Source organism: Antedon mediterranea, chromosome 4 (assembly GCF_964355755.1).
Source record: "Antedon mediterranea chromosome 4, ecAntMedi1.1, whole genome shotgun sequence".
NCBI lineage: Eukaryota > Metazoa > Echinodermata > Crinoidea > Comatulida > Antedonidae > Antedon > Antedon mediterranea.
Window position 1 is genome coordinate 19,359,533 of NC_092673.1, and position 27,468 is coordinate 19,387,000.

The following is a 27,468-nucleotide window of genomic DNA, read 5'->3' on the forward strand; positions in this document are numbered from 1 at the left end:
TCAGTGCCGTAACGGCTATGTGCGCTCACTGGCTAAATCGAAGCTTGGGGCCCATGAGCAGTGCCCAGAGGAACAGGCATAAAATATGTCGAAAATGCTAAAAACGTCCGAGGCCTCAATCTTTGAAACTTGGAGGGCCACTTAGGTTTCCTAAACAAGTGGCTTCAGGCCTCTGCCTCATGCCACTGAGTATAATGTTTATTGAAAACAGTTATTAAATTACATTGTATGTTATTGTGAAGACCCTAGTGTAGGCCTACTTCATCAATATACCAGATAAAAACAATACTATATTGTTATTGGCTTAGAATTGTAGATGCTATAATTGTATTAGTATAGGTTTCTGCCGCGATTGATCTACGCTAATGTTTTTATGACATTAAAGTAGCATTTTATGACCTGTAGTAGCCCTACATCTGAGACAATAACTATTTATTTGTTGGTATTGTACTACCTTACTTTATGATCCATTTATTAATAGACTAAAACGCACTGCTTCCCCAGGGCTGTTAGTCAGGGTATTTGTGTGGGGTATTGTACTACCTTACTTTATGATCCATTTATTAATAGACTAAAATGCACTGCTTCCCCAGGGCTGTTAGTCAGGGTATTTGTGTGGGGTATTGTACTACCTTACTTTATGATCCATTTATTAATAGCCTAAATGCACTGCTTCCCCAGGGCTGTTAGTCAGGGTATTTGTGTGGGGTATTGTACTACCTTACTTTATGATCCATTTATTAATAGACTAAAATGTACTGCTTCCCCAGGGCTGTTAGTCAGGGTATTTGTGTGTGGTATTGTACTACCTTACTTTATGATCCATTTATTAATAGACTAAAATGTACTGCTTCCCCAGGGCTGTTAGTTAGGGTATTTGTGTGGGGTATTGTTAACCTTACTTTATGATCCATTTATTAATAGACTAAAATGCACTGCTTCCCCAGGGCTGTTAGTCAGGGTATTTGTGTGGGGTATTGTACTACCTTACTTTATGATCCATTTATTAATAGACTAAAATGCACTGCTTCCCCAGGGCTGTTAGTCAGGGTATTTGTGTGGGGTATTGTACTACCTTACTTTATGATCCATTTATTAATAGACTAAAATGCACTGCTTCCCCAGGGCTGTTAGTCAGGGTATTTGTGTGGGGTATTGTACTACCTTACTTTATGATCCATTTATTAATAGACTAAAATGCACTGCTTCCCCAGGGCTGTTAGTCAGGGTATTTGTGTGGGGTATTGTACTACCTTACTTTATGATCCATTTATTAATAGACTAAAATGCACTGCTTCCCCAGGGCTGTTAGTCAGGGTATTTGTGTGGGGTATTGTAATACCTTACTTTATGATCCATTTATTAATAGACTAAAATGCACTGCTTCCCCAGGGCTGTTAGTCAGGGTATTTGTGTGGGGTATTGTAATACCTTACTTTATGATCCATTTATTAATAGACTAAAATGCACTGCTTCCCCAGGGCTGTTAGTCAGGGTATTTGTGTGGGGTATTGTACTACCTTACTTTATGATCCATTTATTAATAGACTAAAATGCACTGCTTCCCAGGGCTGTTAGTCAGGGTATTTGTGTGGGGTATTGTACTACCTTACTTTATGATCCATTTATTAATAGACTAAAATGCACTGCTTCCCCAGGGCTGTTAGTCAGGGTATTTGTGTGGGGTATTGTAATACCTTACTTTATGATCCATTTATTAATAGACTAAAACGCACTGCTTCCCCAGGGCTGTTAGTTAGGGTATTTGTGTGGGGTATTGTACTACCTTACTTTATGATCCATTTATTAATAGACTAAAATGCACTGCTTCCCCATGGCTGTTAGTCATGGGTATTTGTGTGGGGTATTGTAATACCTTACTTTATGATCCATTTATTAATAGACTAAAATGCACTGCTTCCCCAGGGCTGTTAGTCAGGGTACTTGTGTGGGGTATGCAGATAGTTTAGTTTAGTTCTGTAGTTATAATGCTTTATATTTCACATGACAGAAGATTGTAAAAATCTGTTGAATCAGTAAGTTTGTCTAACCTGCATAACATAATGCCACACTCATTTTGGTAGAAATACACCAGGAGTAGATCCAGGATTTAGAGGGGACGGCTAATAATAGACTGGGGAAAGAAGCCTAGGCCCCTTGGTTCTAATCAAAATTTTAAAATGTCCTCTTTCGCCATGCTTTTATAAAGTCTCCCACCATTTAATTTTTATGATTTCGGACCTCCACATACTAAAATGGCAGTGCGAAATAACACTTTTGGTTTTTAATAGTAAATTAACAATAAATGATATCATTATTGAATAAAGAATTGTTTATCTCATAATAAATATATTTAATTCAAAATAACGTTCTGTTCTTATTATCCATTTTTTTATCCATAATTGTTATTTTAAAATATTTTGTATAAAACTGGTAGATTGCTCACAATAAAATACAAACAGTAGTTTTTGTTTCATTATGCAAAGTATGATTTTTTTTTAATTAATAATTTATAATTAGGTGATACATTTTAATATAGCTTCTAAGTGCATTCTCCATACCAATTTATGATAAAAAAATAAATAAAATTAATGTGATGTGAAGTAGGATTGGCCTTCCCATGGATATCTTTTTCCCTTCTTGATATACCTTACCAATAATTAACCAGTATATAGGCCAATAAATAATATTATAAATACTATTATCACAACATAAAATGGCATAGTAGGCCTCTATTAACCAAACAGAGTCTCCTAATTACCCTTAGTATAAATTGTTTTTTATAACAATTCCTGGTAATCAAAATACACATACTATTCTGAAGCACAAAATATTATTAAGAAATATATCCACAACACTTTATTATTTTATTTAATCAGCAAAGCATCCATTATGAATTAAAAAAATACATAGTTAAGTGATGTTTTGTTCCAAAATCAATAAATCTTATAATGTACTAGCCCAAGCAAGTACATCTGTACAATTTGCACCTCAATAATTCACCGTCAAATATGCAATTACATTTTTAAAAACATAAGAAAACGTTTAAAGTATTTGTTGCTCCTAATCTATACTATGTGTTAATGGAGATAATTTTGACACAATTTGATCTATATACAGTATCATGCGACTTTAACCCAATGTTGTAACTCTTTACATATGGCTCTGGCTCCGCCCATAATTCGTTCGTTTACATTGGTTGAATAGGAATTATGATATCTTTCTAATATACTATCTTTGTTTATATGAAGTTTGCAAACTGTAGATAGGTAAACAAGACTTATATTTTCTATTATAGGCTAGCACGCAAGACTGATTTAAGGAAGTCATGTGATGCACAGAAGCAGTAACAATTATAAACCCCTTATAGTCAAGTAGCGTGTTTATGTAGAAATTTTCAGTCGAACTGATTTACCAGTGGATTGAGGATTGTTTCCAGGGTAGGGTACCAACAATTCTGTTTTTCAGATTCAGTTGTAGTGTGAGTTTTTATATTATTTTAACAGAATATTTAATTTTGACTTACAGAATTGTGCTTTATTTTATGACAATTACAGGATTAGCAATACTTTGTTTGGAAACGTTGGTTTATGGCAACCAGTTGCATCCATTGAAGTGTTTCTCAACTATTTTATTTTTACAGCAAAAATTGCAATACAATAAAATAACAGATTTTAATTCGAAATTCAGAGGCTTTAAAAGATAATCTTGGTGCACACACTACAAGGGTGATAACTATCTTTTGCTCAAATTCTGCCTATGTTATCACTTACCTTTCAGGCCTTTCGTTTAATAGCACATGAATTGTTCAATAAACTTGAGTTAAAAGGTAATTTCAAACCTACTAAGGTCTGTTACAAAGGTCACAGAAGTTAGGCTGCTGAATATCTTTGAACAAAACATGTCTGACGTGAAAATAAAAAAAAGTATATTAGTCTGATAGTACAGTGATACGCCCGTATTCTTTAAACCAGACTTTAGTCGTAGTTCGAACTTCGACTTCAAAAAGTGCTAGTTCGAGCTACGGGCTCAAGCCCCCCTTGCCAGAGAGACTAGCTTTCCCACCAAATTTTTGTCGGGGAATATAATATACTGCACATTGTTCACGTACACTTCGTAGCTTCAGCACCTAGAAAACCGCGACGTTCAATTGACCGTGAGTACGTCAGAGGGCTATTGTGCACTTTATGCATTCATTATCGCCAGCGATCTAACTACTAAACAAAAGAATGCACTTGTCTGGCCTTTGTACAAATCGTTCGCGTTACTTTGTGTACTGTGTATCGACATACGCTACAGCAAAAACAAGTTATGTTAATTATTCGTATGTTCACCAATTTTTTAATTTACAATTAATCCTCTGTACCGTGGGGCACCTAAAATAAATATTTCATACATTACTAAACAAAAAACATGCTATTTTCGCTTAGCCAACAACATCTTATTATAGTTTAGTTATTAAGTTTTCAATGTCCTGTATGTCATGAACTTCTCACCATACTCAAAGTCCAGATGGTAAGCTTACATACACTTGCGAGGTATACTACTGAAAATGGTCTACGCTTGCGGACACACACCACCCACCCACCCCAATTAACCACTTTTTTAAGCCTCTAGGCCCGATGTTTTCAAATTATAAGATGCAATTTTTGAAGACCTGCAGGTCTAGTTTTCAAAATTTTCTTAGGTACTTATAAATTTCATTTCATATTTAATTTCATTTCATATTTCGAAGCACAATAAGTGCATTTTCCAGGACCTATAATCAGCTCTAATTTTCAAAAATGTCTTAGCTCAGTTCCTGCCTGTGGGTACGTTTTACGTTTGTGTATATTTTCTATGCTACAATATACTCGATAAATATAGGCATATTTTGAACTTTAAAGGTCACTTCATTTTTAAAATTGAAATGGATTGCCACAGTCATCATTGCGCATCGGTTTTTTGCACGCAGTATTTTATTTATGCATTATGAAAAATGGAAAAAGTGGCTACCCTAAATCTGATTAAAATTGCCTCAAATGACGCTAGAACGCGTTACTTCCGGGGGCTTTGCCCTCTAGACCCCCTGGCGGCCCCCTTGCACCCAGCCTAGAGAGAGATTAACAACATTTTTGACCAAATAACTGATATGTTTTTCTGATACTCACAATTGCCTAGAGGGATGTTTTTGCTGTTTTTTGGGGGTTTAAAGTAAAGTGGGCCAAACTGAATGGCAGCCATTTGTTGTGTATTAATTAAAGAAAAGTCATAATTGCCGTTTGGGAAAATGAATCCACAAAACAATGTTTCCAGTTGTTGATCTGTCAATCAATTATTATGAACAAAATAATTTTTTAAATATTTAAAGATGAGACCATGGCCAGTTTAATATCAACTTGGTGATAAACTTAGATTTTACAATCGCACAATGTACACAATATGCTTTATTTGTTTAATAACAAGTATAACAGTTTAAAAATCTAAAGTATAATATGTTGTAATGCTAGCACAGGAGTCATCTTCATTCAGTAACACCAGCATACAGGTCATCTACATGCAGTAACACCAGCATACAGATCATCTTCATTCAGTAACACCAGCATACAGGTCATCTACATGCAGTAACACCAGCATACAGATCATCTTCATTCAGTAACACCAGCATACAGGTCATCTTCATTCAGTAACGCCAACATACAGGTCATCTTCATTCAGTAACACCAGCATACAGGTCATCTTCATTCATTAACACCAGCATACAGGTCATCTACATTCAGTAACACCAGCATACAGGTCATCTTCATTCAGTAACACCAGCATACAGGTCATCTTCATTCAGTAACACCAGCATACAGGTCATCTTCATTCATTAACACCGGCATACAGGTCATCTTCATTCAGTAACACCGGCATACAGGTCATCTTCATTCAGTAACACCAGCATACAGATCATCTTCATTCAGTAATGCCAGCATACAGGTCATCTTCATTCAGTAATGCCAGCATACAGATCATCTTCATTCAGTAACGCCAGCATACAGGTCATCTTCATTCATTAACACCGGCATACAGGTCATCTTCATTCAGTAACACCGGCATACAGGTCATCTTCATTCAGTAACACCAGCATACAGATCATCTTCATTCAGTAAACACCAGCATACAGATCATCTTCATTCAGTAATGCCAGCATACAGGTTATCTTCATTCAGTAACACCAGCATACAGGTCATCTTCATTCAGTAACACCAGCATACAGATCATCTTCATTCAGTAACACCAGCATACAGGTCATCTTCATTCAGTAACACCAGCATACAGATCATCTTCATTCAGTAATGCCAGCATACAGGTGCAATTGAATTGTCATAGCTTTTTTAATGCAAAGGTTTCTGTCTGATGAAATTATGTTTTACCTTTCATATTTTCAGAACAGAATGTGTAGGCTTACTTTTACACTAGAAGCTATCAGTATTAATAATTGTTAAATGAAGACACTGTATTTTTGAAATGGAAAGGTACGTTTGTTTTTTATTTCAAATCCAACAAAAATAACCAGCTCCAATATGTAAATGTTAAAAACAAATTAAAATGTTTGAATAGTTAGCAATACTTTAAAACTTTCTTAAAAGATTATGAAATTATAAATATTACAAATAAAGGGCTCATTCTCATCAAATATAATGATGATATTGATTATTTCCATCAATCATCATTTTCATAAAATAGTGTAATAAATCATTATTTCTTACATTTTAACAGGAACAAATTAGAAAAAGCTTTGTTGTACAGGGGTGATTTGCAAACAATTAAACAAATTTGTAAGACGCAACCAGATCTTGTGAAATCTATCAATGAGGTATAATATTATCAAAGAAGAAATTTAATTAAAGTTTAAAATTATAGAGATTGTAATTTTCTTTATTATTTATTATAACATTTTTTTATATAATGAATTACAATTATTTTTCAATATCACACTAATGATGTTGGTAAGACCTGCATGCACTGATTAACCACATTAGGCTAAAAATAATAATATAAATACACACTGATGATGGGGATAACCTGCATGTACTGATTAACCACATTAGGCTAAAAATAATAATATAAATACACACTGATGATGGAGGTATAACCTGCATGTACTGATTAACCACATTAGGCTAAAAATAATAATATAAATACACACTGATGATGTTGGTATAACCTGCATGTACTGATTAACCACATTAGGCTATAAATAATAATATAAATACACACTGATGATAGGGGTATAACCTGCATGCACTGATTAACCACATTAGGCTAAAAATAATAATATAAATACACACTGATGATGGAGGTATAACCTGCATGTACTGATTAACCACTTTAGGCTAAAAATAATAATATAAATACACACTGATGATGGGGGTATAACCTGCATGTACTGATTAACAACATTAGGCTAAAAATAATAATATAGATACACACTGATGATGGGGGTATAACCTGCATGTACTGATTAACAACATTAGGCTAAAAATAATAATATAAACACACACTGATGATGGGGGTATAACCTGCATGTACTGATTAACAACATTAGGCTAAAAATAATAATATAAATACACACTGATGATGGAGGTATAACCTGCATATACTGATTAACCACATTAGGCTAAAAATAATAATATAAATACACACTGATGATGGAGGTATAACCTGCATGCACTGATTAACAACATTAGGCTAAAAATAATAATATAAATACACACTGATGATGGGGGTATAACCTGCATGCACTGATTAACCACATTAGGCAAAAATAATAATATAAATACACACTGATGGGTATGGCAAGCCTCAGCTGTCTGGAGTATTCAAAATATTATATTATTATATCAGAGGTCCCAAATTGGGAAAGTCCATTCGCAGGAGATTTTGTCGTGAACCACATTCAATTCGTCGGGGCGTCGAAAGTCAACGCGCAGGGAATCGAAAATCAACACGCGTGTCGTTTACGTCTCTTAATTAATTAACTAAATATGTTACATATACAGTATATACAATATTTACACATAAGTTTGCTTAATTTTTACATAGGTTTATCCATCAGTATTTTTACATTCTTATTTTTTTTATGGACACATCCTCAGTACAAAGAATTAAAAAAATATATACTGTATTTTAACTAAAATTCAGTATATAAAATAATTTAACTTAATTACATAGGCACAGGCCTAGCCTAGGGCTTCTACTAGGCCCTAGCTAGCTACCATTTTAACCCCCCCCCCCCCAAAAAAAAAATAATAATAAGAAATAACTATTCCGAATCCGTCTTATGCTACATTACGCGAGTTAACATATTATTTCAGATGAAAAACATTGAGTTTTATATTGTTTTATCCATACGTAATTACACTGGCATTAAAGATATAACATTAAAATGTAGGCCGTTTATGAGCTATTTCGCCGATTTCTTATCGCTGGGAAATTCCCCACCATCGACATCGATCGAGGAGTAGGCCTAGGCTAGAATAGAGGCCTAGCGTGCATGCCGGAACGGGTGGATTATTGCTATATAAATAACAAGTTTGAACAAAAGAGCTTACAACAATCTTAGGTAAATTTTTATTAAACGTAGGCCTACTTGCTTGGCGAATCCATATGCTCGTATTATCGGATCGTACAGTAAAACCAAATAAAACACCGCCTCAACAACCTCGTGCGATGTGCGATCTGTTGTTCTTTGCAGCGGATCAACATTGGTAGAGTCCATTAATTATGAGGGTGTTTAAAAATGTAATAACTATTAAAAACGTGTCTCAATCACTGTGTAATCAAAGCGTTTATTTAGTTAAAACTTGGATCCTCCCAAAATTGATAATCGCGTATTCCGGTGACCACGTGATTGATTCACGGTTGGTTGCACGCTCTTTTTTTTCTACGTCCGGCGTGTAGTAACCGTGCATGTTTATATTATTGTTACGGTTTAACAAAGGCAGTGCATACAAATAAAAATACAATAATAGACCACAGAGACTGCATGAATAGACATTGTTTCAACATCCTGCCTCACTTTTGTCTAGTTATTTATTGATTATTGTTGACCTGGGCTGAGCCTGGGTGTAACCGTAAATCAATTTGGCCAAAAATATGGGGAAATTTGAAAATGCGGTAAAAAAAATCAAAATGCGGTAGAAAACGTTGAGATAGCGGTAGCGCGGTAGATGGGTTCTAAAAGCGGTAGACTACCGCGAGTAGCGGTAGACTTGGGACCCCTGTTTTCACGCTACATCACAAGAGAGGACTCAATCAGATATAAAGCAAGCAGCAATTTTAGGACTATAGTTTATAGGTCCCAGCTGCTGGACCCAAAAAACATCTGGGAAAAGTGTCTATGAGGGTTCACGGTTGAACGATTTTGGATTCTTGCCCTTTGATTGGTTGACTTCAATGCAAATGGTTTAACCTAAATTTGTTATCGTATCTAGTTTAACTTAATTATGATATTAGTTTCATTGGGTGTTAAAAATCAGTACCAAAAGTATGTACCAACTTTCTCTACCATTGAGTAAATATTCTAGAAGTTGCACTTAATTTACTGAAATTTCTCATTACGCAAATTTATATATAAATTCATTAAACTGCTTATTGGCCTCATATTTTTAATATCTGAACATTTGTTTGTACAATTTTATGAAAGTATTTTTTCTCATTACGCAAATTTATATATTAATTAAGTAATAGGCTAACAAATCTCTAGATCTGATCCATGGTAAGATAATCTATTAAACCCAATTTCACATAATGTCTGTTGTCGGTATTATACACCAGCAAATTTGCAAAAGAAGGTAATGTACAGGGATTTGCTAGTGTAATAGGCTAACATTATATAGATATGCTGTGGTAAACCATTCTATTTTGTTCTACTCATTTATTAATAATGATAATTATGATTATTTATCACAATATTTAGTAGCAATTGTTGTTGTTTGTATTGAAAAAAAAAACAAACAATTTTACATAATGTCTGTTGTCAGTATTTATAAACTTTATTATGATTCCTTTCCAGAATGGTGACACTCCATTACATTCATATCTGGGGAGCGGATATAGATCTACCTTAGAAATAGTGACTTGTCTCATTCAGCATGGGACACCAGTAGCATTGCAAAATAAGGTAATGTACAGGGATTTGCTAGTGTAATAGGCTAACATTATATAGATATGCTGTGGTAAACCATTCTATTTTGTTCTACTCATTTATTAATAATGATAATTATGATTATTTACCACAATATTTAGCAGCAATTGTTGTTGTTTGTATTGACAAAAAACAAACAATTTCACATAATGTCTGTTGTCAGTATTTATAAACTTTATTATGATTCCTTTCCAGGATGGTGACACTCCATTACATTCATATCTGTGGAGTAGTATGTATCCACCTACCTTAGAAATAGTGACGTGTCTCATTCAGCATGGGGCACCAGCAACATTGCAAAATAAGGTAATGTACAGGGATTTGCTAGTGTAATAGGCTAACATTATATAGATATGCTGTGGTAAACCATTCTATTTTGTTCTACTCATTTATTAATAATGATAATTATGATTATTTACCACAATATTTAGCAGCAATTGTTGTTGTTTGTATTGAAAAAAAAAACAAACAATTTCACATAATGTCTGTTGTCAGTATTTATAAACTTCATTGTGATTCCTTTCCAGTCTGGTGACACTCCATTACATTCATATCTGAGGAGTGGATGTACTGCACCTACCTTAGAAATAGTGACGTGTCTCATTCAGCATGGGGCACCAGTAGCATTGCAAAATGAGGTAATGTACAGGGATTTGCTAGTGTAGTAGGCTAACATTCTATAGCAGGCCTCGAATTTTACCGCGGCCAGTGCCGTCGGTGCCCTCCCAGTTGGCCTCAATGCCCTCGAAAATTAATAGCACCCACGGCCACTACTGGCCTGCCCTTTTTTTGCGTTGGCCGTGAGTGCCCTTCCCGAGTTTTACCACAATAAAAACCACTAAAGTAGATAGAAAATAATGTCAAGAATATCGGACGAGGCGCAAAACTATCGCCTGTCTTCGTTGCAAGGGGATTTCCCTAAACGCATTTAGAGAAAACATCGAACATATTTATATAACCAAAACAATATCGTCCCGGCCGCCGTGCGTGGTAAATAATGGTATAGATAGTACATTAAAATACAGGGGTGTACACTTTTAATAATAAAGCTAAAAACGTTCCTCGATCGGAGGTCACTGAAAGTATTAAAGTCGCACCACCCCCGCCTCAATAATCGAGCTAGCCGCCTTCGTTGAAAAAAAAATTACACGCACTCCTTGTCCTAGCCAGCCTATCCTCCCGCCGCCGATCCGATCAACAAACACACGCGATTCAATACATTGGGAAAACAATTCCATTTGACGCACACGCACCCTCTGATAAGAAATTTCACACGACGTCGTCGTACGTGTGAGAGTACGAAGGATCGGTCGTTGGAAAAACAATTCCTTTTGACGTACACGCACCCGCTGATATGAAAATACCATGTGCGTTCCTGCATGGTGTAGTCCATTCCATTATACGTGTAAAATTAGGGGTGTCAACTTTTAGTACTAAAGTTAAACCGGTACCTCAACCCGAAGATCGTTGGAAGTATATTGTATTTATATTTTATCGCACCCACCTCAATAATCCAGCCGACAGATCATCGAAAAATCTTGTTTAACGACGTCGTACACTAAATTAACAAACGCGTTTTTACCGAACTCAAGGAAATGGTATAGTCCACAATACACGTGCAGAAGGCTAAACGAGAGAGAGGGGTTGGCGTCCGTCCGTCCGTGTTTTGAATTCTTATGAATATGGATTATACTAACAAAAAAGCTTCAGAAATCGAAACTCGGAAAATAACAATAATTTATATTCTACAACATAATGTCATTGGCTTGATTTTTACCGTGGTTAACACTCTGTGTATGAATAGTTGTAGTTAAGGCCTACAAACAAATTGTTTTTGTAACCTGTGTTCTCCGTCCGCTACGCCTTTAGTGCTGCTAAGTGCTTGCTGTTGTTAGGGTCTTTACCCGTTGGGCCTGGCTTCACATGCCTTTTTTTGATCGCATTGTTTGAAACTAAACGAAACAACTGTGAACGCTAAACATCGTACCTTAATAATTATTATTTATATGGATCGTAAATACACGTAATATTTATATGAAATACAAAAAGATGTAGACAGTCCTCTCCTACTACTACTACGCAATCTGATGAATAGGGGAAATACCCCCAAAAATGTTTGCGGGTAGAATTTTTTTTTTTGAAAAAAATTCCACCCGGGCGCTCAACCGGAAACAAGCTATTTTTAAATTTTGGCCTATTTATTAAAATATTTTTTAATTTTGGCCTTGGTGCCCCTTCGATTTAAAACAAATGGCCTTGGTGCCCTCCCATTTGGCCTTGGTGCCCCTCAAATCAATGAAAACCGGAGGCCAAATGGCCTTGCCCCTAAAATCCCCAAATTCGAGGCCTGCTATAGATATGCTGTGGTAAACCATTCTATTTTGTTCTACTCATTTATTAATAATGATAATTATGATTATTTACCACAATATTTAGCAGCAATTGTTGTTGTTTGTATTGACAAAAAACAAACAATTTCACATAATGTCTGTTGTCAGTATTTATAAACTTTATTGTGATTCCTTTCCAGAATGGTAACACTCCATTACATTCATATCTGGAGAGAAAATATCCACATACCTTAGCAATAGTGACTTGTCTCATTCAGCATGGGGCACCAGCAACATTGCAAAATAAGGTAATGTACAGGGATTTGCTAGTGTAATAGGCTAACATTCTATAGATATGATGTGGTAAACCATTCTATTTTGTTCTACTCATTTATTAATAATGATAATTATGATTATTTACCACAATATTTAGTAGCAATTGTTGTTGTTTGTATTGACAAAAAACAAACAATTTCACATAATGTCTGTTGTCAGTATTTATAAACTTCATTATGATTCCTTTCCAGTATGGTGAAACTCTATTACATATATATCTGTGGGCTGGATATACTGCACCTACCTTAGAAATAGTGACGTGTCTCATTCAGCATGGGACACCATTAGCATTGCAAAAGAAGGTAATGTACAGGGATTTGCTAGTGTAATAGGCAACATTCTATAGATATGCTGTGGTAAACCATTCTATTTTGTTCTACTCATTTATTAATAATGATAATTATGATTATTTACCACAATATTTAGTAGCAATTGTTGTTGTTTGTATTGTAAAAAAACAAACAATTTCACATAATGTCTGTTGTCAGTATTTATAAACTTCATTATGATTCCTTTCCAGTCTGGTGACACTCTATTACATTTATATCTGGGGAGTGGATATAGACCTACCTTAGAAATAGTGACTTGTCTCATTCAGCATGGGACACCATTAGCATTGCAAAATAAGGTAATGTACAGGGATTTGCTACTGTAATAGGCAACATTCTATAGATATGCTGTGGTAAACCATTCTATTTTGTTCTACTCATTTATTAATAATGATAATTATGATTATTTACCACAATATTTAGTAGCAATTGTTGTTGTTTGTATTGACAAAAAACAAACAATTTCACATAATGTCTGTTGTCAGTATTTATAAACTTTATTATGATTCCTTTCCAGGATGGTAACACTCTATTACATTCATATCTGGGGAGTGGATATAGACCTACCTTAGAAATAGTGACTTGTCTCATTCAGCATGGGACACCATTAGCATTGCAAAATAAGGTATTGTACAGGGATTTGCTAGTGTAATAGGCTAACATTGTATAGATATGCCGTGGTAAACCATTCTATTTTGTTCTACTCATTTATTAATAATGATAATTATGATTATTTACCACAATATTTAGCAGCAATTGTTGTTGTTTGTATTGACAAAAAAACAAACAATTTCACATAATGTCTGTTGTCAGTATTTATAAACTTCATTATGATTCCTTTCCAGGATGGTGACACTCCATTACATTCATATCTGAGTAGTGTATATGCACCTACCTTAGAAATAGTGACGTGTCTCATTCAGCATGAGGCACCATTAGCATTGCAAAATAAGGTAATGTACAGGGATTTGCTAGTGTAATAGGCTAACATTGTATAGATATGATGTGGTAAACCATTCTATTTTGTTCTACTCATTTATTAATAATGATAATTATGATTATTTACCACAATATTTAGCAGCAATTGTTGTTGTTTGTATTGACAAAAAACAAACAATTTTACATAATGTCTGTTGTCAGTATTTATAAACTCCATTTTGATTCCTTTCCAGAATGGTGACACTCTATTACATTCATATCTGAGGAGTGGATACCCTACCTTAGAAATAGTGACGTGTCTCATTCAGCATGGGACACCAGTAGCATTGCAAAGTAAGGTAATGTACAGGGATTTGCTAGTGTAATAGGCTAACATTCTATTCTATTTTGTTCTGGTTTACCACATTATTTAGCAGTAATTTTTACTGTATTGTCTCATATTATGGCATATCTGCAGCATTGCAAAATAGGGTAATGTAGGCTTACAAAGAATTGTCAGGACAATTTCACATTTTATTGTTATCAGTATTTATAAACTTCAACTTCAGTATCAATTAGCCTCCATATTAATCAATAGTATTACTACCTCAAAGAGTAGTATTATTTAATCAGACTTACAGATATAGAATTCTCAAGTGTTTGATTTTTTTCACATTTTTCTCTTTTTACACATAGCACATTCTAACAAGTTTGTTTTGATTTAGATATTCATTTATAAGTCAACTATAATTGTAATGTGTTGTTGTTGTTTTAATATTTCATTTGTATCTGGATAGTATCCAAATATTATTTTCTTTGAAAGTTTATAGTAAAACTATTTGTTGTTTTATATTATGGCTCAAACATTTTAACACATCTACCTACTGTTCCAAAGTAAACTTTTATTCAATTTATCTCTCTCTCTCTCTCTCTCCTCCATCTTTCAATGTTGAAGGCGGTAGACTATAAACAGCAGCACTCAAGTTTTGGTTTGGATACAGGAGTTATAGGTGGCGCACTGTACAAGTTGATGTCATTTATTAGCAAATAGTAATTTCTATTCACGTCCTAATTTACAACCAATGTTAAAAAATAGTAAATCTATGTGTTATCACATGATGCTCTTTCATCCAATCTCTAGATGGTAAATGTTTGAGCCATGACATAATACTGTATGTATGTGATGCATAATTAAAGTGTGTTATATTGTATATCAATAATTTCTCAAAACTACTAATAACTAAACCCATTTTTTTAATAGGATGGAAATACACCTGTCTCTCTTTTAGAAAGTAACAGGTGGATAAAGGAGCATAGTAAAACTGAAATTTTAAACTTCTTAGAAGGTAAGTGAAGTTTTAATTATTGAAATTTTAGGATCAACTAGTTTCATTGCAAACGATAACAATTTGACTTCTTGTTCCAAGTGAAGAAGAATGTCCAGATAAAGAAAATTAACATTTATGATATATCATTCACAGGTTTATTATAGATTAAATAATTCAGTGGGATAGTAGTATACATGGAAGTTGTGATATGTTGCAAGATGTAAATTATTTTGCTATTAATACGATAAAAATAACACAAAAACGCAAACTTTAAAATTCCTTTGAAATAAAAATATTAAATAAATCATTTTTCAAATCAAATCAATCTCTTTATTCAATACATCAAAACAGTACACATAACAAAAATAAAGAGATTTTAATGATGATGATGATGATTTTAAGATGAAAGGGACCTTCAATAAACCTCAAGGGGCTTTTGATAGGAGGCTTTACTTTAAACTAGTTACAATAATCGGATGGGGGATATGCATTGTTAAGGAATATTTGAACTTTATTAATTGCACATAAATGTAAAATGTAGATTTTTTTTTTTTAATGTAATCTATTTTATATATAATGTACAATTGGTATTCGCATTCAAGGCAAACAATTTACGATAGGAGGAGATAAATATTGAATATAAAAATCTAATTTTCTTGTTAAATCCCAGTTTTTGTTTCCACAATGGATGAATTTCCTTCACACATTTTAAATAATAATTCGTCTTCTTCGAGGAGCTGAATCACCGGATTTTCAGCGCGCCGTGCGTACCAGGTTACTACCGTAAATGATGGCGCTTAATTAAAAGTTCTTAGTAGATATAGCTCTATATCTATTAGCCTTAAAAGTTATCCCCTTAATAGATTTAGCTCTATTACCTATTAAGCACCTACTAATAAGTAGATTTTAGGTAGAATTTAGATAGTTCCTAATAGGTTTTACCTCATTAGCATAATTCAAAACCCCCACTAATAGTGTTAGATAGTTTTTTCACTATTTTCAATCTGTGAGTAACACAGTTGTATGCATCTATCTATTGTCTACTATAATAGCTATACCATGGGCTACCAGCAACCTATTAATAGACATAAACAAACTGATAATAGCCAGTAACTGTTAATAAGCTATCTATTTTATACAATAGATAGATATGGACTACCAGATAGCTATTAGAAATCTATGAGTATCATATCTATCTATCTACTGTCTACTTATTATAGCTATACAAGACTACCAATGACCTATCAATAGACTATAAAGAAACTGATAATAGCCAGTTAAATATTAATCAACTATCTATTTTATAGCTGGGAAGTAGTCGTTCCATCATTGACTCATTGAGTTAAAATCCTTAGTAGGCGAGATAAAAAGGTCTACTAAAAAACTACTAAAAATAGAGCTATTTCTCCTTAAGTCTACTTAAATCTACTAATTTTTTTACTATGGGTAAAACCAATAGACAAATTCAAACTCTTCCTTCCCACATTCGCATTCGAGGCAAACAATTTACGATAGGAGGAGATAAATATTGAATATAAAAATAAAACATTTTCTTGTTAATCCCATTTTTTGTTTCCACAATGAATGAATTTTCTTCACACATTTTTAAGCCAGCTTAAGAATACTATTTTTCTGTATGTAAAATTAAGCATCATACATGTGTTATTCTAAACACCAAGTCCCACAAAGCATAACCAAGCTCTACCAAGTGTATAAAGAACAGTGCCCTTATTGTAGGCCTTTAAAAATGCAATTCCAGGTCTATATTGGCAAAATTCAGCCCAAACCATGGTGGGCTCAAGTTCAAGTTATCTTTATTGTGTTTTCACACAGGTATAAAAACAAAATTGGTTACTGGTCATAAAACAGAATATAAATTAAAACATTTAAAAAGTTCAAGGCATATTAAAAACTTACGATAGGTGGTCAATAATTCCTACTGCCAAATTGTGAATCATACCAGTTATTCATTTCAGGATTACTTTATTTTCACTTTACACAGTGAAACCATCCTAATCAACCGTATGTTGCTAGAAACGATTTAGATTCAGGATCTCTGTCAAAAAATGTTGCATAACGCCTATATGTTTGGATGAGTTTGAGTTCCACACATTTTTTAGGACATTAATAACTGTAGTTGTTAACTGTATACATTTTAGTTTAAAAAAATACATTATTATTATAGTATCCAGAATGAATGAGATTTACCATTTTCATGTACAGTCGATTGCTTGTACACAGTCACCCACAAGCTTTTATATAACCTTATACCATTGAAAAAGTTTAAAGATACCATATGACAATTCAAGAGTTTTGCCAAGCTGTGACTTTTAATATAGTGTTTTTTATGAAAATATGTAATATGTAATATTTTTGTTTTGGTATTTTTTTAGATTTACCAAGTACTGTTGATGAGCAATTTCAAACACAATTTCAGAAACCGACAAGTGACAAACAGAAAACAAAACTTCGTAAGCCAGAGAGTGGTGAGTTTAATAAGAATCACAAGAGCTGCTGTATGTTGTATGATTGTATCTATATATAAATTTACGTAAGGGCAAAAACGGTAAATCGTGCGTTATTTCTAGAATGTTTACTCGATGGTATATAAAGTTGGTTCGTACTTTCGGTACTGATTTTAACCGCCTGATGTAACCCTGTTTACTAATTAAATTGAGTTCGATTATTAGTTATTGACGATTAAAACGAATTTAGGTTCAACGATTTGCCCCAAATAGGGGTGTTTTCCGATCGTGGTATACACTGTCTAATGGATGTCAATTTGAAAAATACCCGCACACAATAATACGAGGACACTTCGCATTTTCCTATCTCCTCCTACGATAATTGTTTTTAATAGCTGAAAACCGGTTGACCAGTTCGAGTACAGTATCATGATGTTGAAGACAGGCCGATTTTCTTTAAAAAATGCTATTTTGATACATGTAATATACGTTTTTACAAATGTATTGATTTGTGATGAATGGAACATTCCAAATTATTTTGTTTAACCATAGAGGTATAGATTTAGATTTATGGGCCCCCTTGGAGAATAAACATAAATAGTATTGCAATGCTGTACAATACTGTTAAGGTATTAACCACTTTTGATCGCAATTTGAATCGCAAATTTCTTACTGTGAGTGTTGGTACTGTTAGATATAATATAAACAAATATACAAATAAACTTTATTACTGTGAGTGTGGGTAGGCCCTACTGTTAGATTATAAACATATAATATACAAATAAATAAACGTTATTACTGACAGTTGCTTCTCAACGTTTGTATTAATTAATAATTTAAAAATATATAAACGTACGTAGTGGTGTATCGTTACATGTACTTTACTATTTCAATCGACTATGACAGTGAGAGTTTTAACAAAGTATTAAATCGTAAATGTTTTACTGTATTTAGTGGTATATTATTTATAGGCCTATAAAACATTAAAAACAATATTTCGTTACTGAGTGGATAAGAATATATTTTAAAATGTTTCCTCTTTGTACCTATCTTCTTCCCCCATACCTCAACCCTTAATGTTACATACAAAACACAAATTGGGTTTGTTTAAATGAGTCCAAATAAAAAAATTTGACTCATTTTGTTTCTCTCTCGGAAGTAATTCCCAGGGTGCTAATTTTAGCTGACTACATAAATCATCGTGTATATTTATTCGTTTCTGTAAACGACAATGTATTATAGTCCTGCAGTACGTACATTTGAAATCTCCATTTTTTTCTCGCTGGAAAATACTGTGTATTTGAGAACCATCTGTAGGCACGGTCGACCTAGATAGTACGCGAGCGAAGCGAGCGTGCCATCTAGTCTATATATAATTTAACACAATTGTGATTAAAATGGGATTTCAGTAAGGAGAGAATTAGACGCTAATGTTATTTAAAAAAAGCATTATTTCTGTGCAGTACTGTAAAAAAGGTAAAGTCGAAACCTAAGCTAATGCTAACGGCCGTGGTGCCCATCTCCATTTCCTTAGCGTTTGGGCCAGACTCCACTAAGTGTGTATGTTCGTGGGGGGTACGCCACTCCTCCCGCACAAACGAGTCTGATTTACCTTCCCAGTACTTTTTACATACCGGTACCCATTTCTATCACCTGGGTGGGGAGGAACAATGTGGATAAAGAATCTTGCTCAAGGACTCAACACTGCAGTGACCGAGCCGGGGCTTGAACCGACAACCTCTTGATTGCAAGTCCAATGCTCTAACCACTGCGCCACAGTGCTCCAATAGTACTGTAAAAAGGCGAAAAAGTGTGCAACTAATAACAAATGGAGAGATTTTATTTATCATAAATAAAACAAACAGTTGATTGTTTCCATCCAAAATACTGTAATAATGGAATGGAGCTAGTTTGCAGATTTATGTGGCATGCTTGATTGATGATTTTTTTTTTTAACTTTATTTACTCCAGATGTTTTAAAAATCTATTAAAATCTTGATTCAATTTTCAGATATTCCATCTGATATTGCTGCTCGTGAATTAGAGTATCAGGAAGCTTACAAGGAAGCTTTGAAAGGAGGATCTGTCGCAGTCAATCTTGGAATGCTTAAGGTGATTGGACAGGAAGGAGTGGGTAAAACATGCCTCATAAATGCCTGTCTTGGAAAGATGTAAGTAGTTGGACAGTAAAATTGAAATTACAAAATACATGTAGGTACTGCCTAATTATAACAATAATAGATAATAGAATTAAATTTTAACATTGTTTTGTAATTTTAAATGAAAGATCATTTTAATTGTTGACTAAATAACTGATTTAAAATGTGTATTTTATAAATAAAGACTATTGAAATAGTAACTACTGGTATCTATAATTAAAAAGAGAAAATTTAATTTTACAGCACTAAAAATGAATGACATTCATTGTTGGTTTCAAATTATTATATTATTATTATATGTATCTCAGATTTGAGGAAGAACATAAAGTTACAGATGGCATAGCAGTGATAAGGACTGTAAGCACAACATGGACAGAGGCTAAAGCTGATAGTGGTAAACATGAATACAAATTAGCATATTACTCTTCCCATCATCATAGTCAATGTAACAATATTTATCTTTGATCTCATTATCATAGACACAAACAGGCCCACATGGAGACATAGAATGGAATTCAATAAATGCATACAACTGTAGTATGGTGTCAACAGTCATATTTTCACATACATTACAATTGTTACTTTATGATCCCTTAACATGCAATCTATTGTTTGTTGATGTACTGTAATTGTAATTTTACATTAAATAATCAATCAGTTAAAGTATTGTCACCTATTAATGTATCTGCTGAAATAATACATACAAATGTCTTTTTTCTGTACAGGTAATCCTTCAAAACAGTATACAAAAATCGTCACTGACAAACTGAGAGAAAAGAAAACCAAAGACGTATGTCAGTGTAATGAAAACATAAAATGAATAAAGTAGCACCTACAGGACTATTGCAAACCAGACACTTACGCACGTATTCTTAAACCGGACTGTAGTCGTAGTTCTAGCTAAAACTAAAAAAATGACGTCATTTTAATTCATAAACCGAACTTCAACTAAATCACCGACTAAATCAGGCCAACCTCGACTAAATCGAGACGGATTTTGATCGATTTTTTTAGTCCTGGAGGGGGCAGGCTAAATGGTCGACTAAATGGTTTTTAAACGATGTTTATAAAAAACGTAACAGTCATTGAGTTGTTATATTGGCCAGATATTGAAGAATGAAATATCTATATTTATATTAGCTTAATTAAATATACATTGGTATAAGTTATAATAATGAAAATCATCTTTATTTACAACTGTATACAAATTACATTATTTTCTTCGCGCAAGTCCGACTTGAACTACGTCACGCCATAGCGACAATGGGAGATGCGGCAATTCACCACGCGATGGAATGTTTAGGGGGCCTAGCGCTTTCTTGTCACGCTAGGAAGTGCGTGGTTCGTCGCGATCATACTTTGTTGGAGGCCTAGAAAATATGAAAGTTACCGTACCGCCATGGTTCCTAAATATATTTTAAAGATTTTGTTTGTTGTTAATCAAAAGTACTTCACTGTTAAATTAATACTGATCTTGTTCTAATAATTAACGATTAAAATTATTTTTCATGTATAGTCCTGATGCGTAAAAAGTTTTGTAAGAAAATGGAAAGTGATATCAATGCGCAAAATTTCGTCTGCTCCTCAAATACTCTCTTGTCATTGGCCAATGTTTAGCCTTTGTTACCCAGACGTGTGCAACTCGACTAAAAGCTCGACTTCATTAAGTCGAACTGCAAACTTCGACTACTTCGTTTTTTAATCGAATTTTAAGTAATAGCTCGAACTACGACTTTTTCAAGTCGAACTTCGAACTACGACTAAAGTCCGGTTTAAGAATACGGGCGTAAGGGTTTCTTTCTAAATGAATCAATGAGGCATTATGATTCTTTTTCAATCATTTTATAATCCAATTTACTTAAAAAATTAAGTTGATTTTGCTTTTGAGAGTAAATAATATTAGTTTTCTCTTATATTAAATTGTAAACAATACTGTATTTAACTTTGAATAAACATTTGTTTCTTTTTTATATCCATTTATTTTTTTTTTATGTGTCAGATTGACATGAAACCACCTATAGATGATGAGGATGGTATTGTTGTTGATGACAACAATGGTGATTACAAAAATGATGGTATGTAACTTTCCATTAAATTCTAATTATTATTATTATATATTACATAGCCTATGTAAATACGCGAACGTGATTGGTTGAAACTGCATCACATGACTACCGCTGCGAGGATAGTAAATCGTATATATCCTCGAGAACGATGATATTGACTGAGTAATTTTCCCGTAATTATCGTGTCCCCTGTCATTAATCATATAAATTATCGAGTACGATGATATTGACTGTGTAATTTTTGTGTGCAACATTCGCGTTTGCCGATAAATAAACAAAACTATTTAAACTATGCATACATAGCGCCCTCATTTATTTTTAGTCCTCCCAAGAGGTGATGAAACACCGTTTGTGATTGGTTAATACTCACAGTAGTATCGGGTACGCGCGCGACGCACTGAACATCTGGTGATGATTCGACTCGAAAGAAGACGAATTATTATTTATTCGGCCTACCTGATAATATTATTATTATTAATGTAGGCTTATTGATGGAAATTCTTCTGTTATTATTTAAACGACCTAGGCTAGTGAATATGTTATTGTCAAGGAATCATTAATTAGTAATTATCTGTATATTATTCTTCGAAAGGTAAGGTGTCTGGGCAGCTTGTTTACATACAATACAAAAAGGAGGCCTACCTAGCCTAGCTACCCGACCCAGCAGATATTCTACTTATTGTAATATATATATTATATCGGTAAAATATAAGATTAGACATCCCCTCGGGAATGATATTAAGTTCTTGGGAATTATATATTTCCCTCAGCTGGCGCTTCGGGAAATATATATTCCCTCGAACATAATAATATTCCCTCAGGGATGTCTAATCTTATATTTAGCCTCTAAGCAGTCAATATCTGTATAATATTACATTTTTTGTAGTCAAAACACTAATTTGCAATTATCTGTTTGCAATTTCTGTCATATTAAGTTTGTGCTGTAGTTATTTGAAACAGATTATTAATTAGATTTTCCAATTTAAAGTAACTTTTAATTTTTCTATAAAATTATTAAATTTATGTGATCAGAGTTGGAGGTAAAGCAACCTATCAAGTGTAACAATTATGGTGACATACTTTTCTACCTCTACTCTGACTATAATGATGACAACAATGATGACGACTCGGTGTAACAATGATTATGAAGACTGCAATGATGATAATGACAACAATGATGATGACTCGGTGTAACAATGATTATGAAGACTGCAATGATGACAACAATGATGACGACTCGGTGTAACAATGATTATGAAGACTGCAATGATGACAACAATGATGACGACTCGGTGTAACAATGATAATGATAATGAAGACTGCAATGATGATAATGACAACAATGATGACGACTCGGTGTAACAATGATTATGAAGACTGCAATGATGATAATGACAACAATGATGACGACAATGATGACGACTCGGTGTAACAATGATTATGAAGACTGCAATGATGATAATGACAACAATGATGATGACTCGGTGTAACAATGATTATGAAGACTGCAATGATGATAATGACAACAATGATGATGACTCGGTGTAACAATGATTATGAAGACTGCAATGATGATAATGACAATTACAACAATGATGATAATCAGAACAACTATAACAATATGTTAATGACTTTTACAATGATTAAAATAATGATGCTTGTTTACATGTGTTGAGAGTGACCAAATTGTGTTTCCACTACAGATACTGATAGAGCTACTGAAGCTATTCCATTTGATACAGATCAGCAGTTAGATAAAGATGTAATCAAGAAACTTGAGGAAAAAAAGGAGGTCCCATTGGAAGAAACATTTAACATCTGGGATCATGGAGGTCAATTAATATACCATGGTATACATCGCGTAAGTTATAATATATGTATTTGCCTTGAAGTTAATATTATATTGAAATTGTTTAAATACTTTGTACAGAGCCAGTTAAAAGAAAATGTCTCTGTATATACTAACATAATGGTATGACCAAGGTTTAATTTGTTCATTCAGTAATCGCAAAATTCTTTCCATGGTACTGCTTTATATAAATTGGTATTACAAATTTTGCCTACGTCAACAAAAAAAGTATTTTCAGTAACTGTTTTCAATCACTGATTTTAACAGTGTTATATGAATTTGTACTAGAAAAATGCTTTAATAAAAAGAGTATCAATAGTAAATGTATAAACACAGTTTATAAAAAGACAAATAAAATGATACTTATTTATTAAGCCTTAAAGCATATTAATCAAATATTTGAATAAAAACAAATTGTGTTTTTGCAGATGTTCATGACATTACAAGCACTTTATATTGTAGTGTTCGACCTAAGTGTAGACCTCAATGATCCTGCTGTTTATATTGATTCCAATGGAGTAAGTATTTTGCTATATATTTTATGCATTACAAAGAGTTTTATTTCATACCTTCCAAATGAGCTGCATACATTTACATATTTGAAACCTAACCGTTTTGATTTTAATTGTGGTTAGAAATCATTTACTTCTTCATTTCATTTTTAATTGAACAAAGATAAATGTTTTTTAAACTAATCTTTTTTTTTTGACAGGAAATGTATCAACATCATTGGACCAATCTCCAGTTCATATTATCTTACATCCTGTCAGTTTATTCTCATAGTCGTATTGTGGAAGAAGATGAAGAGAATGAAGTTCACAAACCAACTATCCTTATTGTGGGTACACATAAGGGTAAGCTTGGTGAGACTGAAAAAGAACAAAATTATGAGGTTAATACTTACATTATTAAAATTAGCAATCAATCAAGTATACATTTCTGTTCTAAAAGCTAATGTAAAAAAACTAGCTACTAAGGTACTGTATCGAATACATTCATATCAAAAGTTTTTATATGAATGTATTCTATACAGTACTCTAATAGGACTTGAAGTATTTAGATATTATTTATAAAAAAAAAACAGTTTTTACCCCATGTTTTCATTTATTTAAATTGTTTACAACCAGGCACAGAAGGCCTTTAAAAAGATTCGAGATGCACTTAAACAGAAAGAGTTTATAAAACATGTGTTCCACGTATATTTTGCCGTTGAAAACAGCCAAGAAACTACAGATAAGAGCTTTAGTGATCTCAAACAAGTTATTGATGCACTTATGACTGCTTTAGAGAAAGAAGTTCCTTTAAAGTGGATGCGTTTTCGATGTGATCTACAAGATCTAAGGAGAAAAAAACATTTTTCTTTGTGTCCAGTTAAAGAGGTAAATTTAATTGGCATCATTCCTCAGTGTTTTGGTTTCAGAATAGAAATTTTTATTTTTTATTTATTTATTCAATTTTCTGCCATATACAATACAAAGAAAACAAAACAATTATAAAAGGAGGAAAGGAAAGACCAAACAGGTGCTAAACACCTATGCTAGTTGGTCAACCCAGAACATACAGAGCACAGAAAGAAAGAGATAAATAAAAAAAATAATATTACGTCCTACAATTAAAGCATCTATAAAATATTTTGGAAATAGTAGTATTTAAAAAAGTATAAACAAAAGACTCTACCCACTATTATATATAACTACAGTACTATATAATAATATTGATTATATTTTTTATTCACTGCTCTAAATCTGAATGGTAAAATAATGTTAATGTAATATAATATAAAATATATAATCCTATCCATGCTGTTATGGTTTCCTATCTGAAAAAATCATGAGTATTTTTTATGGAATATTTGCATTGCAACACTAACAATGCATTCTGTGAGAAAAATTGCAGTTACGTTTCCCCCATCCTGAGAGTGACGTTTTCCTTCAGATCCAAAATTATACAGTACATGTTTTCAAGTAAATTTCAAAACATTTCAGGCGGTAAAGGACAAAACTAATGTTGGAAATGTATACCTACCTTTGGTTTAATATTTTTGATATTTTATTTGTATCTGAATTGTAAACAATTTTGTCTTTAGCTCAAAATGATGGCAAGTAAGAATGGTATTGCAGATGAAAAACAACAATCCTTTCTTCTTAACTTTTTGTACGATCTTGGTGAAATTGTTTACAGGCCTGACAACAAATTATTGAAAGATAAAGCGGTGTTGGATCCGATGCAGCTGGTTGAAATTGTTACTACATTTGTGACGGTCGTTCCTCCCGAATTTCCAGTAAGTATTCTCATGAAAATGTTAATGCAGTGTTCTGTGAGGAAATAATAGAGGTACATGTGAATTCCTATAGGTGCTATAGTATCAAAAGCAATATCTGATAGTTTCATTAGTTTAACATTGAGGGGTATATTGTATATTAAATGTAAACCATGTTATTGCATCTACAAGTCTTTATAAAGGTAAAGGTAAAGGTATTCATATTTGTCCTCAAGCTTAACTGGAAACTGAGGAAATTCGGATTAGGCCCTCCACGGACCCACGGCAGCCAGCAGTGCAGCGCCTACCAGATTAGCACACCGGGAGACGATCCCCTACTCTTTTCGAATAGTGTACCAAGTTCTTTAACGTGCACCAAGTTCTTTAATGTGCATCCTTTCAGATTCTAAATTGTTTGATAACTTAATAAACACAACATTCTAAGTATGGCTAATTGGTGGTGTTTTTTAGCCGGCCATGTATATCGATGCATTTGATAAACTTGACAAAGGCATACTGGAAGAAAAGTTGTTGCGAAAATTATGGAAAAAGCGTGAAGTTGATGACGGAAAGAATTTTGAGTTTCTTGTAGCACTGATGATTCAATTAGGTTTTATTTGTGAAAGGAAGACAACCAGCAGCCAAGATGTGGCAAGTACATCTACAGTAGGTTTTGTTCAGTTATCTTTTCTAACATGTTTTGCATGCAAGATTGTGTAAACAAAAATTGTTTTGGTATGATACATAATTGTTGAAATTTTACAAAAATTTCAAAATATTTGTAAGGTTATGACATATTTTGGTTAAACATCCTGCTGAAAGATGTTTTTATCATATACAGGAAATGATCTTTACTTATTAAAAGAAATCTAAATGGGATTTTATAAATCAACAATTTCAGGAATCTGTTGGAAAGCGATCATTCTTTGTGCCACTACGCCTTGCTTTCAAGACATCAAGTGAAGTGAAACCAGTGTCTGATGATTCACAATCTATCAGTATCTATTACGACTTTAAGGGATATCTGCCAGATGTATTGTTTCCATATATGATTATTGATTTCCTCAACAAATTTCAAAAGAAAGGTGTTGACCCAATACTCTTGTATAACCATGCTGAACTTTACTTCGATCAAGATCATAATGTGACCTTATCTCTTGTGAAATTTGTGACTATGGAGGATGAAAGAAAGTTCTTGTTAAAGGTACTGTATCATATAATTTGTTGTGAATAAATCATAATTTAATCTAAGCA

General features: G+C 33.2%; 2 protein-coding genes across 2 annotated transcripts in view; both read left to right on the forward strand.

Annotated features, from left to right (window-relative positions):
• The window catches only part of LOC140046810 (uncharacterized), a 423,911-nt gene that overhangs the window by 389,834 nt on the left and 6,609 nt on the right, over window positions 1-27,468 (forward strand). The window lies entirely within an intron of this gene.
• On the forward strand, window positions 6,493-26,941 carry LOC140047657 (uncharacterized). Its single transcript, XM_072092695.1, has 14 exons — window positions 6,493-6,500; window positions 6,745-6,841; window positions 15,349-15,433; window positions 17,809-17,901; window positions 19,892-20,051; window positions 20,348-20,433; window positions 20,765-20,829; window positions 22,039-22,114; window positions 23,809-23,966; window positions 24,383-24,472; window positions 24,667-24,846; window positions 25,082-25,333; window positions 26,041-26,235; window positions 26,686-26,941. Exons 1-14 carry the CDS (start codon window positions 6,493-6,495, stop codon window positions 26,932-26,934), a joined length of 1,794 nt encoding a protein of 597 aa, XP_071948796.1. The 3' UTR covers window positions 26,935-26,941.

What these genes read in the sequence shown, in the direction of transcription:
- LOC140047657 (XM_072092695.1), top strand. An exon ending in ACTTCGTAAGCCAGAGAGTG is followed by an intron (nt 17,902 to 19,891) that starts GTGAGTTTAATA and finishes TTCAATTTTCAG; the next exon opens with ATATTCCATCTGATATTGCT. An exon ending in AGAGGCTAAAGCTGATAGTG is followed by an intron (nt 20,434 to 20,764) that starts GTAAACATGAAT and finishes TTTTCTGTACAG; the next exon opens with GTAATCCTTCAAAACAGTAT.